This window comes from Gadus chalcogrammus, chromosome 10 (genome assembly GCF_026213295.1).
Source record: "Gadus chalcogrammus isolate NIFS_2021 chromosome 10, NIFS_Gcha_1.0, whole genome shotgun sequence".
NCBI classification, from domain to species: domain Eukaryota; kingdom Metazoa; phylum Chordata; class Actinopteri; order Gadiformes; family Gadidae; genus Gadus; species Gadus chalcogrammus.
The window spans coordinates 5,057,875-5,069,892 of record NC_079421.1 but is presented as its reverse complement, the minus strand read 5'-3'; the positions used below and the strand labels follow the sequence as shown (position 1 = coordinate 5,069,892).

Here is a 12,018-nt window from a genome sequence, read left to right as displayed (position 1 = left end):
TGTACTACTGAGGGAAGCATGCCTTGAAGAGCAGTGAGAGTAGAGATGGTGTTTTTCCAACATGTGACTCCGGTCAGGTAGATCACTGACATCCAGCCCTGCTCTAAAAGCGCGCGGATAACCGTCTAATCCTCTTGTACCAAGAACTCCGTCTTGTAAACGGTTGGCCCGGTGTCATGACAAGATGTCAGCATCTCCGCGTTTATAGAAACTGAAGCTGAACCAGGGGGGGGGGATCATGAAGTGAACCTAGCAGCTGAAGCAGCGATGGAAATACGCTGTCTAAAAACCTCGTCAGTGATGCGGTGTCTTTTAGTTGGACACATTTCTACATTCAATTACCATGGGGAGAAAATAGATGGGGTTTTAACTGTCGCTTTCTGTCACTGTCAGCATTTATCCCAGGCTTTCCATAAGAAAGTATATATTTATTTATATCCTATATATACACAAAAGTTTGGGGTCACTTAGAAAAGTCTTTATGTAAAGAAAAGCACAGTTATTTTCCGATGAAGATAACATTCAATCAATCAGAAATTCAGTCTAGACATTGTTAATGTTGTGAATGACTTTTCTAGCTGGAAACTGTAGATTTTTTATGGAATACCTACACAGGTGTAGATGGTACATTGTTTAGCTTATCGTCTTAAACGGCAAATTGATGATTAGAAAACCCTTGTGCAATTATTTTAGCACAGCTGAAAACTGTTGAATAAAATTGTGAGTTTTCATGGAAAACATGAAATTGTCTGGGTGACCCCAAACCTTTGCACTGTAGTCTTATATATTTTCTACAAAATAAAATAAAAGTTGTTTTATTGCCAACGGTGAGCTCACAGCCGAGTGTTTCAGCGGGAGTGCAGTGAGGGGGGTTCCCATGCCGTGTATTCCCACACACGGTCCACTGCAACACAACGCAGCATGCCCAGCGAGCCAGGACTCTTGAGGACGCTCACAAAATGGCTAGTTCCTAAAACCGTTGGTGAGTTTCTCACAGAAGCCAATCTCTAAATACTCATGTTTCAAATATAATTTTTTCCAAATCCCTAACATTTAGCGAGAGATCCCGCTGGCTTTCCCTGTCTTTTCGGGCAACCCTCCGAGATGACAGTGTTACACAAACACACACACACACACACATAACACAACACACTTAAACACACACTTAAACCGACGAACACTCACACAGAAGGTTAGTCTTAAGGGACCCGTAGTGTGTCCCGGAGGGAGAGTAGGAGCCATGGAGAGACTCAAATGCTGTCTCTTAGTTATTAAACATACACCACGACTGTTTAAGGTTCTACAAATAATGGAGACCATTAAAACAAGCATAAATAGAATTATGTAAACCATGCCGCAGTTCATGCTGCGTCTGGAAAAAACTCCAAAACAAACAAAACAAAAGCGGCGACTTTGTGGCTATTTATGTGGCTGCCATTTTGTTCCGGTCTTTGAAAAGGTGCGACTGTCGTCGATAACGCCTCAAACACCAACCCCCAGAAGCCTCCAGCTGTGGGGGCCTCTTCCCTGGCCGCCCTGGGCTGGAGAGCCGGGGCGCGTCGGCGTGATGGATCCACTTACCGACAGCGTCACTGTACTGCCGGGCGCCTCCCGCCAGTACACTGTCTCTGCCCCGGGGACCTGCTGTCACTGGCCAGGCTCCGGCTCCTAACCACAGCTGTCAATACACATCTGCAGGACAAACGGCGGGAGCGTCTCTGAGTGGATCCGGGGCCGTCCCCGTAATGGAGTTATACACAGGCAGGCCCACATGACAGAAAACATTAATTAGGTGGTTCTAGGGTTGTCCTGTCGGTGTGCTCCCAGGGCGACGACACTGACTGCCTCGTTTGGGTATTCATGAATCACGAGGAAGTTACGCGCGCTGAGAATGTCACAGAGAGATTCTGAGAGATTTTCGCGTATTGTCGCGTGTGACGGGACATATTGGTGTGTGGAGGGGCCGGTGTTTGCCCTATAAACACGTGCAGTCATTAGCGGTCGCGTTAGCAAATGTCATCAAGGTAGCCCTATTAGCATTAGCGGGCAATTACAACGGCTCAGACACACTCAGTACGCACAAAACACACAGCATGTGTGACACATACACATGCTGTCTTCTATCTTTTCTTTTATTCTGCTCTCCTTCAGACAGTCTTTCTTGTCCTCTCTTCCTCTCTTTATTCTCTCCTCCTCCTCTTCTCGATTCCCTGCTCCTCTCCTCCCCTCTCCTCTCCCCCTCTCCTCCCCTCTCCTCTCCCCCTCTCCACTCCACTCCTCTCCTCCTCTCCTCCTAGCCTTCATGTCTCTCCCTTCATGTCTGCCTGTGTCTCCTTCTCGCTCACCCTGCTGTAAATAATGTAATTTGTCACAGACAGGCCTGTGTGTAAGAGCTGACCTTTTGAAACCTCACAATAAATTGGTCTCGGGTAGAAAAGCTTTGCCATTAGCCAGCTCGGTCTCACAACCTCTCTCCATCTTGATACTCTAGCCATCTCGCTCTCTCCCTCTCTCTCTCACCCCCTCTTGCTCTCTCCCTCTCTCTCTCCCCCTTTTATTACTCTGATATTTCCCAAAGATTTGATTGAATTTATTTCTTTTTTCCCACCTCTACCTTTGTTGACTGCATGATTAATTTGAGTCCTCAAAGACACACAAGGAAAACGTGGGATTCCCTGAATGATACAAGAGCACCAGGCTTAATTGGAAGAGGAATTTGATTGGTTAATTAGAGCTAAGTGTCCCAATTGGAATATGTGCAATCTGCACCACATGCTTATCTAGTTATCATGTTCCTAATGTATTCTTGATAAATGACAACTTTAGCATAATACATTCAAATTACTATGTACATAATCATGGTTTCTGCGGCTGGCCAACTTTACCAGCAATGGTACTGCTGAGTATGTAGGGAAATTATGTATTTATTTACGACTACTGAAATGGTCTATTAATTCCTTGTTAATTGGGGTCTTTTATTGCTTTTCTTTTGTGATCGAATCCAAAAATGTGATGGCATGAAATATGTTTAACGATTAAGTGATTAAGTATGCTATTGTTGAAGAATCAACATTTTAGAGCAGTTATTAAAAATCGGTAGGACACACACACTGACTAACATACACACACAAACACAAATAGACTGTTGTGCGCACACACACACACACACACACACACACACACACACACACACACACACACACACACACACACACACACACACACACACACACACCAGGCTTGCCAAAAAAGATAGGAGAACTACGGGGCTCGAGGTTCAAAGGGTAAGTGTGCTTTTATAAAAAGAAGTAAAAGACAGAGTGTGTGTGTGTGTGTGTGTGTGTGTGTGTGTGTATGTGTGGAGGCACCTGGCCTAGTGAAAGCCTATGTGTGTATCTGTCAATGTGTGTGTGAATCTTTGTGTTTGTTTAGTATGTGAGCATGTGTGTGTGTGTGTGTGTGTGTGTGTGTGTGTGTGTGTGTGTGTGTGTGTGTGTGTGTGTTTTAATGTGTGTGTATTTCTTTAACGTTTCTCTGTGTGTGTATTTGGGTTAGAGAATGTGTGTATGTGTGTGTGTGTGTGTGTGTGTTTGTGTGTGTATGTGTGTGTGTGTGTGTGTGTGTGTGTGTGTGTGTGTGTGTGCGCGTGTGTGTGTGTGTGTGTGTGGTTGTGAATGTATTTGAATGTGCGCGCACGTGTGCTTTTGGGAATGTGTGTCGTTTTGAGTATGTGTGTTTGTTTGTATTTTAGAATGTGTGTGGATGTGTGCGTATGTGAATGTGTGTGTGTGTGATTGTGTGTGTGTGTGTTATCATTCCTCAGCACCATGCTTCTCTTGGCAGATGGCAGCGCCAACCTCAGGGCCAGAAGGCAGGGGGTTGGAGGAGCGAGAGAGAGAGAGAGAGAGAGAGAGAGAGAGAGAGAGAGAGAGAGAGAGAGGAGAAGATAGATGTGAGAGAGAGAGAGAGAGAGAGAGAGAGGAGAGGTGAGAGATAGCGGAGAGAGAGAGAGAGAGAGAGAGAGAGAGAGAGAGAGAGAGGGAGATTCTTGGCAGGCAACGCAAGGTAGCTCCTGCCCCATTGCCCCCCCAAGATACCAACCGCAAAGTAACACACATCTACACAAAACACCCACACCTCAGTGATACCGCACACCAAGCGTTGAACGCAGACATTGTTTCCTTAGCATATCCATGTAGCATTTTCTTAGCATCCATTAACACTGTTTATTTTTTTATAATCCTGGATAAAAGACTAAATAAGACATAGGGGATTGGTATCATAAAATAAAAATGGTTTTATATTGCAATTTCTCAGCGTGCTTAAACACAAATGTTTGGCAGATGTTACAATATAAGCCCAAACATTGTTCCAACAAAGAGAACGGGACGGGAGAAGAAGATGAGGAGGACGATGAAGAAAAGCTGAAGAAAAGGTGAGACGGGGGGGGGGGGGGAGGAGTTTTGAAGGAAAGGCATCAAGATGGGTGCATGTACCCCAAGGCGGCACACAGGAATCACTCACACTCAAAACCAGGGATCAATGCCCTAGAATAAATAAACACACGAGAATCCACGACGTCTGAGCAGCCCAGCTGACGAGCTGACGAGCTGATGAGCTGATTGGCTGAGGGACGCGTTCTGCTGTGACACCCCCCCCCCCCCCCCATTGCAGACCCCCACCAACCCTCTGATACCATGTTGGCCCAGCAGGGGGGGTGGGCGAGGGGGGTAGGCGGGCCGAGTGTGTGCCAGGCCGTCACGCTCTCTGCACTCCCGGGGCTCCGAATCAGCCGGGAGATCTGTGCCGCCCATCGGGCCCCGGGGCGCCTCTTTAAGCGCGCGTCCCCGGGACCCGGGGAGGCTAATGACGCAGACCAGGGTTTAAGGGCTGCGTATGAGCTGGGTATATATACCAACATCCCCCTGACTGGATACACCGTGACAGCTGCAGGGTCCCCGACGGAAACCCTCCCCCAGCGAGGTGCGACGCGGCGCCGGGGGATACCTGACGCGGTACGGGGGCCCTGTTCCGTCTTCAGGGCCTCATTAGCAGCCCGCGTTGCCAGGGGGGGGGGGGGGGGCCCGACGGAGTGTGTAGCGACAGGACGACTCCCAAACAGCTTAACGCAATCATTGGGATATTATCCGACAACAGAATAATGAACTCGGATGGGTTTTAATTCCTGCCGTTTGAGTTACAGAGCGGGCCGGTCGACGGGCGGGTTGTGGGGCTCTTGAGCCCTCCACGCCGCGCCGGGGCGAGATGATAGACGCCACCTAAACCCCGGGGGGCTTCCTCCCCGACAAAGACCACAGCCTCCCAGGCGATTACCTCTCAAGTCTTTTTTTTAGGGAAAAAATAAAAGTATCATAATTGCATTAAAAGCCGATTTGTTATGCAGTTGTGTGGCAGAGGCGAGTATAGACCCCCTAATCTTGGTTCAGGCTTACATGTGTATTTATAATGACGACCCTTGAATGGTGGTGATTCGAGGGAAAGGGTTCAGCACCAGGGAGAGAGACTACTGGCTCCATATGGATAAGCTAGTTAACAACCCCCCCACTCTCCCACGACCTCCCCCCAAAACCCCCCCCCCCTCCCTCCCACCCACCCAAACACCATCCCCCCATAACCCCCTCCCCCGAAAAACCCCATCCCACGAGACCTCCCATCCCCCCCAGACCCCATCCCCCCCAAAACGCAATCCCAAGAGACCCCCAAACCTCAGTCCTCACCACCCAGCCATCACATTGATCGCTCCCCCATGAAAAGCACCAGAGTGTATTATTATTATTTCTGCAGTGGGGGGCAGGCGGGGTCCTTGAGGAGATGCACGGGGGCTGGGAGCCTGGTGTGCGCTGTGGGGGTGGTGCAGGAGGTTGACTGTGACACTATGTCACAGTGGAGGGTGAACCTGCCTGTATAACGCATGGAGACATCAGACCTGCGGCTGGAGGCCATTAGCCTACATCAACAATATAACAGTCCTGCCAACAAGACAGACATTAAACAACTATAAATCCACTTTATAGAGAAACGGAGGCCGGTTATATGCCTATTATATCTCTTTATAGAAATAAAAGAGAATGTGTCTTCATGAAATGATCATTATTAGCTGATATACAACACAGCGCTATGGGCTATAACTTGCGCCATTTCCATCTTTTAGCACAGCTGGAAGCCTGTGTCTGTGGTTCTCTGGTTATTTAACTCTTTCCGTGGTTCAGCCATTCAGCGTCAGTGTCAATTAGGGCAGGGGAGTGATCTCCCACGACTTCAGCGAGCCAGATTAGCCAGTTACATGATGGGCAATTACAATGAGCGCTATGCAGGAATCGATGCGGTAGCTATTACATCCGCACAAAGCCGCTCACATCTCCCTGCATGTGTTGGAACGAGGTGTGTGTGTGTGTGTGTGTATGTGTGTGTTGGGAGGAGGGTGGGGGGAACAAAGAAGAGAGAGATGAAAGGGTGCCTCTAAGGGAGAGGAGGGGGGGGGGGGGTTTGGATGGAGGAATCCAGCGCCCGATTTTCTGAGAATCACCAAAAAGGTGGGAACCGCAACAATTTTCTTGGTCTAGACAAAGTGAATTTTCTCGAAGGCGGGGAACCAATAAAAGAACCTTCTACGGCCCCCTCTCTTTATTGGTGTTATTTCTTAATTTATTGTTGTTGTTTGTTAAAGTTCTACCATGTTTCCGTCTCCAGTCGGTTGCGGTCGGCTCTCATGCTGGGAGGCGGCTCCAGAATTCCTAGTGTCCAGGTTTGCCGAGAGATTAGGGTTCAGAGACACTGTGGTGTCCGAGCCGCACGCCCTGTGGCTGGGTCCGCACGGCCCGGCATGCAGTGAAGCCTTCTCCTTCATACCTGGGATTGGGCCGGGTTTAGTTCTAGGTCTTTTGTAGAGAAAAAAATATCAACATTCAAAGATCGAGGGGACAACTGTGCTCAAGCAGGAAAACGCCAGGCCCGTCTCAGAAGGACCGACTGCAGTGACCTGGTGGCTCAGTGAAGCACTGTCTGAATCCCTGCTTAAACATCCATCCCGGACACCTTACCGTACCGTGGAGGTGGAGGTGGTTGATCCGACGGGAGGAGCAGTCCATTTTTAAAACACAACACAACCTCCATTTCAATCCTTTTCTAAACTCTCCTTAGCTTTCCTTCCATTTTTTTCCATAGAGCAAAATCGAGCGTTCAGCATTGATGCCTTTTGTACGAGCACTTTGTATGTCTCTATCTGTTCCTCTATGGCCTATAATAATAATGGCTGTTCTATACTTCGCAGCACGCCGCCTCCCCCCCCCCCCCCCCTGCATATGGGGGCCATTTACAGCGCCGGCGAGCTGGAGAATCTGGCGGGCGGAGAGACAGGGTCACACACAGCGAGCCGGCCCCATCCAGAGACCCCGGCCCCCCCCCCCCCCCCCCCCCCCCCCCCCCCCCCCCCCTCCCAGCCTCTCCTCCGGAGCAGTGGGGGGTTAAGCACTTTTGCTCGAGGGGCCCCTTGACAGTAGCAGTTAGGGGAGAAGTGTGCGAGGCTGGTCCACGGTGCGTGCGTGCGTGTGCGTGCGTTTGTGCGCACGCTCGTGTGTGTGATAATAACAGACGGATAAATCACAACAAAAGAAAGCAAAACTCTACAATAATGAATCTGGTGGCGTTCCTTCGTCTGCGCTGGGATGGCTTCACAATTGCATAATTATATGTCACTGAAAACGGTTAATACTGAGTACTTGCTGTTTCCTTTCTGTTTCCGGTTGAGCTAACCTATTTGATGTGGATATGAGTGTGTTTGCGGGCCCTTCAGATGCATCACCTCGGTTCATACATTAGCAATGGAACGCTTTACTGTCTCGTATGGTATGTACGGTAACACATCTTCTGCACACATGCAAGACATGTGCACGCACACACACACACACACACACCCACACACTCACACATACACAAACACACACAAATGTGTATGTGCCTGAGTTTAATCACAGACATACACACACACACACACACACACGTGCATGTGTCTAAGCGCTCATACACACACACACACACGCACACAAACTTGCATGTGTCTGAGCATGCTCACACGTATACAAACACACACGCAAACGTGCATGAGTCTGAGCAAGCTCATACACACACAAACACAAACACACACACACGCACACACACACACACACACACACACACACACACACACACACACACACACACAAGATAGATAGATAGATAGATAGATAGATAGATAGATGGATAGATGGATAGATGGATAGATGGATAGATGGATAGATGGATAGATGGATAGATGGATAGATAGATAGATAGATAGATAGATAGATAGATAGATAGATAGAGAGTAGTAGATGGAGAGTAGGAATAGCCTAATAAACAGGCTTAACACATCTTGCTGAATCAAGTCACACTAACCTAAACATAAGATAAATGTAAAAACGCAATCATGTGCCAAAAAGCAGACTAATGCATTCGTTTAGCATGCTCGGAACGAGGGCAAATAAAGTCCGAGTGAGTCCACCAGCGACCACTTTCTTGGACCTCTCAGAAGTGCAGCCAGGTGACACATGCTTGACAAAGGGCGACAGCAGCACAGCAGCGGGCTCAGCGCTGATCACGACATGCCAGTGTCTGATCGTGTTCTGACACAGGGACACACACTCAAATAACGAGGATAGCGGCGTGGAAACACGCCTGTGTGTAGCGTTTGTGTGCATCGCGATGTGCGGCTGAACCGAGCCGAGCCGAGCTGAGTTGGCTCCCGGCTCCTCGCGTTCTCCAGAGCAACAGCGGCAGCGGCTTGTGACAAAGAAAGACGCTGCGTAGATGATGTACGGTTTGTCCACATCCAACAAAGGACACAGTTTGGGTCTCTATCAGCCCGGGACAGCGCCTTATTATAGGGAAGGCTTTAGGTATTGTTTTAAGGGGGTGGGTAGGGGGGAGACGCTGTCATCCTTATTCCCCTAAACGGTAACAGAGGTTTGAAATCTCAAAAATAAACCCATATAAATCGGAGCACTTACCATGGTTGCTCCAGCTCCCAATCTCTGAAAAAGTCGAATTCGAAAAGGTCCATGGTGGGTCCGGTTCGGGGTTACAGTCCCAGCTGGTGCTCCGTGGTCCTACATGCGCCGCTGACACCGAGCACAGAGCGTCTGTATGTCTAAAGTGTGTGTGAGCCCTAGAGCTTGTGAGCGCGTGTGAGCGCGCGCGCGCGCGGGTGTCTGTGTGTGTGTGTGTGTGTGTGTGTGTGTGTGTGTGTGTGTGTGTGTGTGTGTGTGTGTGTGTGTGTGTGTGTGTGTGTGTGTGTCTGTGTGTGTGTGTGTGTGTGTGTGTGTGTGTGTGTGTGTGTGTGTGTGTGTGTGTGTGTGTGTGCGCGTGTATGAGAGAGAGAGAAAGAGTAGACACTAGCGAATGCCGCTGCCAGGAAACTGCTACGTGGTCAGGGTAGGCTGACAGGCAGAGCTGAGGTAGAGGGAGAGGAAGGGAGAGCGTGAGGAGACCGAGGGAGGGAGGGAGGAGAGGGGGGAAGCAGAATACACAGACGTCGTACACTACCACTAGGCTACACTACAGACACACAGACACACACATGCAGGCACACACACACTATCTCACACACAGACGCACGCAGAAACGCACAAACAAACACTCACACGCACACACGCGCACGTGCACGCACAAGCACACACACCAGCACACAAGATGCAAGTATGTATAATGTAGTATATTAATTTAGATTGTGTGTTCTTTCTGTGTTTCAAGAAAAAAATAATAAACAGAGATACCACTTCGAACAACCAACCTCTATGGACCCCAGGGCTGAGATCTGGTGATGAAAAGAGGCAGGGAGCCAAATAAACAGACAAGTGGATACACGGTTGTTAATTAAGAAATAAGAGTAAAATAGATTAAACAAACAGTAACAATAAAACATTTAAAGGTTTAAAGATGACGCATCACATTCCTTGCAGCTGGCCCTATCTTAAGTGACGGCCATCTTTAGGAGGTACGCCGGGGTCGTGGAACATGTTTGACCTTTGGGAAGATCAGCGTCAGGAACAGGGGTCAGAGGTCAGCCGCTCAGGGCTGGGTCCACGGTGAGAAGACTCCCTTGTTACCTCAAACCAGGCTCTGAAGAAGAAGGAATCCGTCATTTAGATCCCAATGGAACAGCCCAAAAGGAGAAACCTTTGTTAAAGGTACGGATCTGTTAAAGGTCAGATTGTAATCAATATTTTGAAAATCAATTGACAAACATATGGGAAACACAAAGGTTTGAAGTAATCCACCCCGATGAAGCTGGCTCTCTCATCTCGTTCACTCTGTTAAGCACTAGTTTCACTAGAATTAAAACAAATACAATATTATAGCCTTTGTTAAGACCTACTAACCAGTAGAGAATAGAATAGGAGAGTAAAGTGTAGTGTATTGTGGTATAACATAATATAGTTTAATATAGTATAGTATAGCGTAGTATAATGTAGTGTAGTATAGTGTGGTATAGTATATTAAAGTGTGATATAGTATGGTGTAGTATAGTGAAGTGAAGTGTAGTATAGAATAGTATTGTACAGGATAGAATGGTAAAGTATTGTGCAGTATAGTATAGTGTGGTATAGTTTAGTGTAGTATAGTATAGTGTAATATTGTACTGTATAGTATAGTATGTTGTAGTATAGTATGGCATATTGCAGTGTAGTGTCATATGGTATTGCATAGTATAGTGTAGTATAGTATTGTATTGTGTAGTGTGGTATATTGTAGTATGGTGTAGTATAGTATTGTACAGTGTAGTATAGTATAGTGTAGTATAATATAGGATGGTAAAGTACAGTATAGTATAGTATGGTGTAGTATAGTATTGTATAGTATAGTATGGTGTAGATCAGTGTCTATTGGGCAGTGATCATAGACCACTATATGTCCAGCACTTTGCCACGAGGGCGTACAGTAAGCTAGTGCATGCAGGACGCTAAGGGTTAAGGGGTAGAGTGGAGAAGTGTTCCCACTGACCTGAGGGTAAACACTGAGGCACCGGGCCTGAGAAACAGCCCAGTGACGTGGCAGGGCTTTCCTATGATGTCAGCGTCCCCGTAACCTTCTCCCTCGCCAGACCCCAGGCTCGCTTGTTCTTTTTTGGGGGGGATTGGTCACAGTTCACAGAGCACAAGGAGTTCACACACAGGGCTGGGGAGAACACACCTCTCCTCAGAGTGTGCACATGTGTTCATACGTGTGCACATGAGTATACGTACTTCCCCTGCATGTGGGCGCCTTTTGTTGTGGGAGTTGTGTGAAAACCCCCTCGAAATGTGTGTTTGTGTGCGTGTGTGTGTGTGTGTGTGTGTGTGTGTGTGTGTGTGTGTGTGTGTGTGTGTGTGTGTGTGTGTGTGTGTGTGTGCGTGTATAAGACACAAAGAAGAGTGTGTATCTACTCTGTATTGACTCTGTTTGTTGGGTATGTCAGTGTGCGTGTGTGTTACTGTGTGTGTGTCTTTATGTGGGTGTGTGTGTGTGTGTGTGTGTATTTTGGCCGGTGCTGGGACAACATGCCACTCTCGCTCTTCATCATACTGGAGCAGTACAGCCTATACAACGCCTCTGACAGGCAGGAGGGAGAGAGGGAGAGAGAGAGAGACAGAGAGAGAGACAGAGAGAGAGAGAGAGAGAGAGAGAGAGAGAGAGAGAGAGAGAGAGAGAGAGAGAGAGAGAGAGAGAGAGAGAGAGAGAGAGAGAGAGAGAGAGAGAGAGAGAGAGACAGAGAGAGAGAGAGAGAGAGACTGAGAGAGATAGAGAGAGCGAGAGAGAGAGATACTGAGAGAGAGAGAGAGAGAGAGAGAGAGCGAGAGAGAGATACTGAGAGAGAGAGCCAGGAGGTAATGTCGAGGCGAGGAAGGGACACAGTAAAGGGCAGGGAAAGGAGGTAAGGGAGTTCAAACAAAAGATAGCAGGTAAAGACTCCTTCTAGTGGCAGCGCTGGGTTTTAAATTTGAC

At 48.1% G+C, this 12,018-nt stretch overlaps 1 protein-coding gene across 1 annotated transcript in view; it reads right to left on the bottom strand.

Moving 5' to 3' along the window:
* Positions 1–9,350, bottom strand: part of aff2 (AF4/FMR2 family, member 2) — a 94,317-nt gene extending 84,967 nt beyond the window's left edge. Inside the window, exon 1 of the mRNA XM_056601130.1 lies at positions 9,045–9,350. Coding sequence (XP_056457105.1) covers positions 9,045–9,097 — 53 coding nt within the window. The 5' untranslated portion in view covers positions 9,098–9,350. The remainder of the gene's footprint in view (positions 1–9,044) is intronic.
* Positions 9,351–12,018: the final 2,668 nt, after the last annotated feature.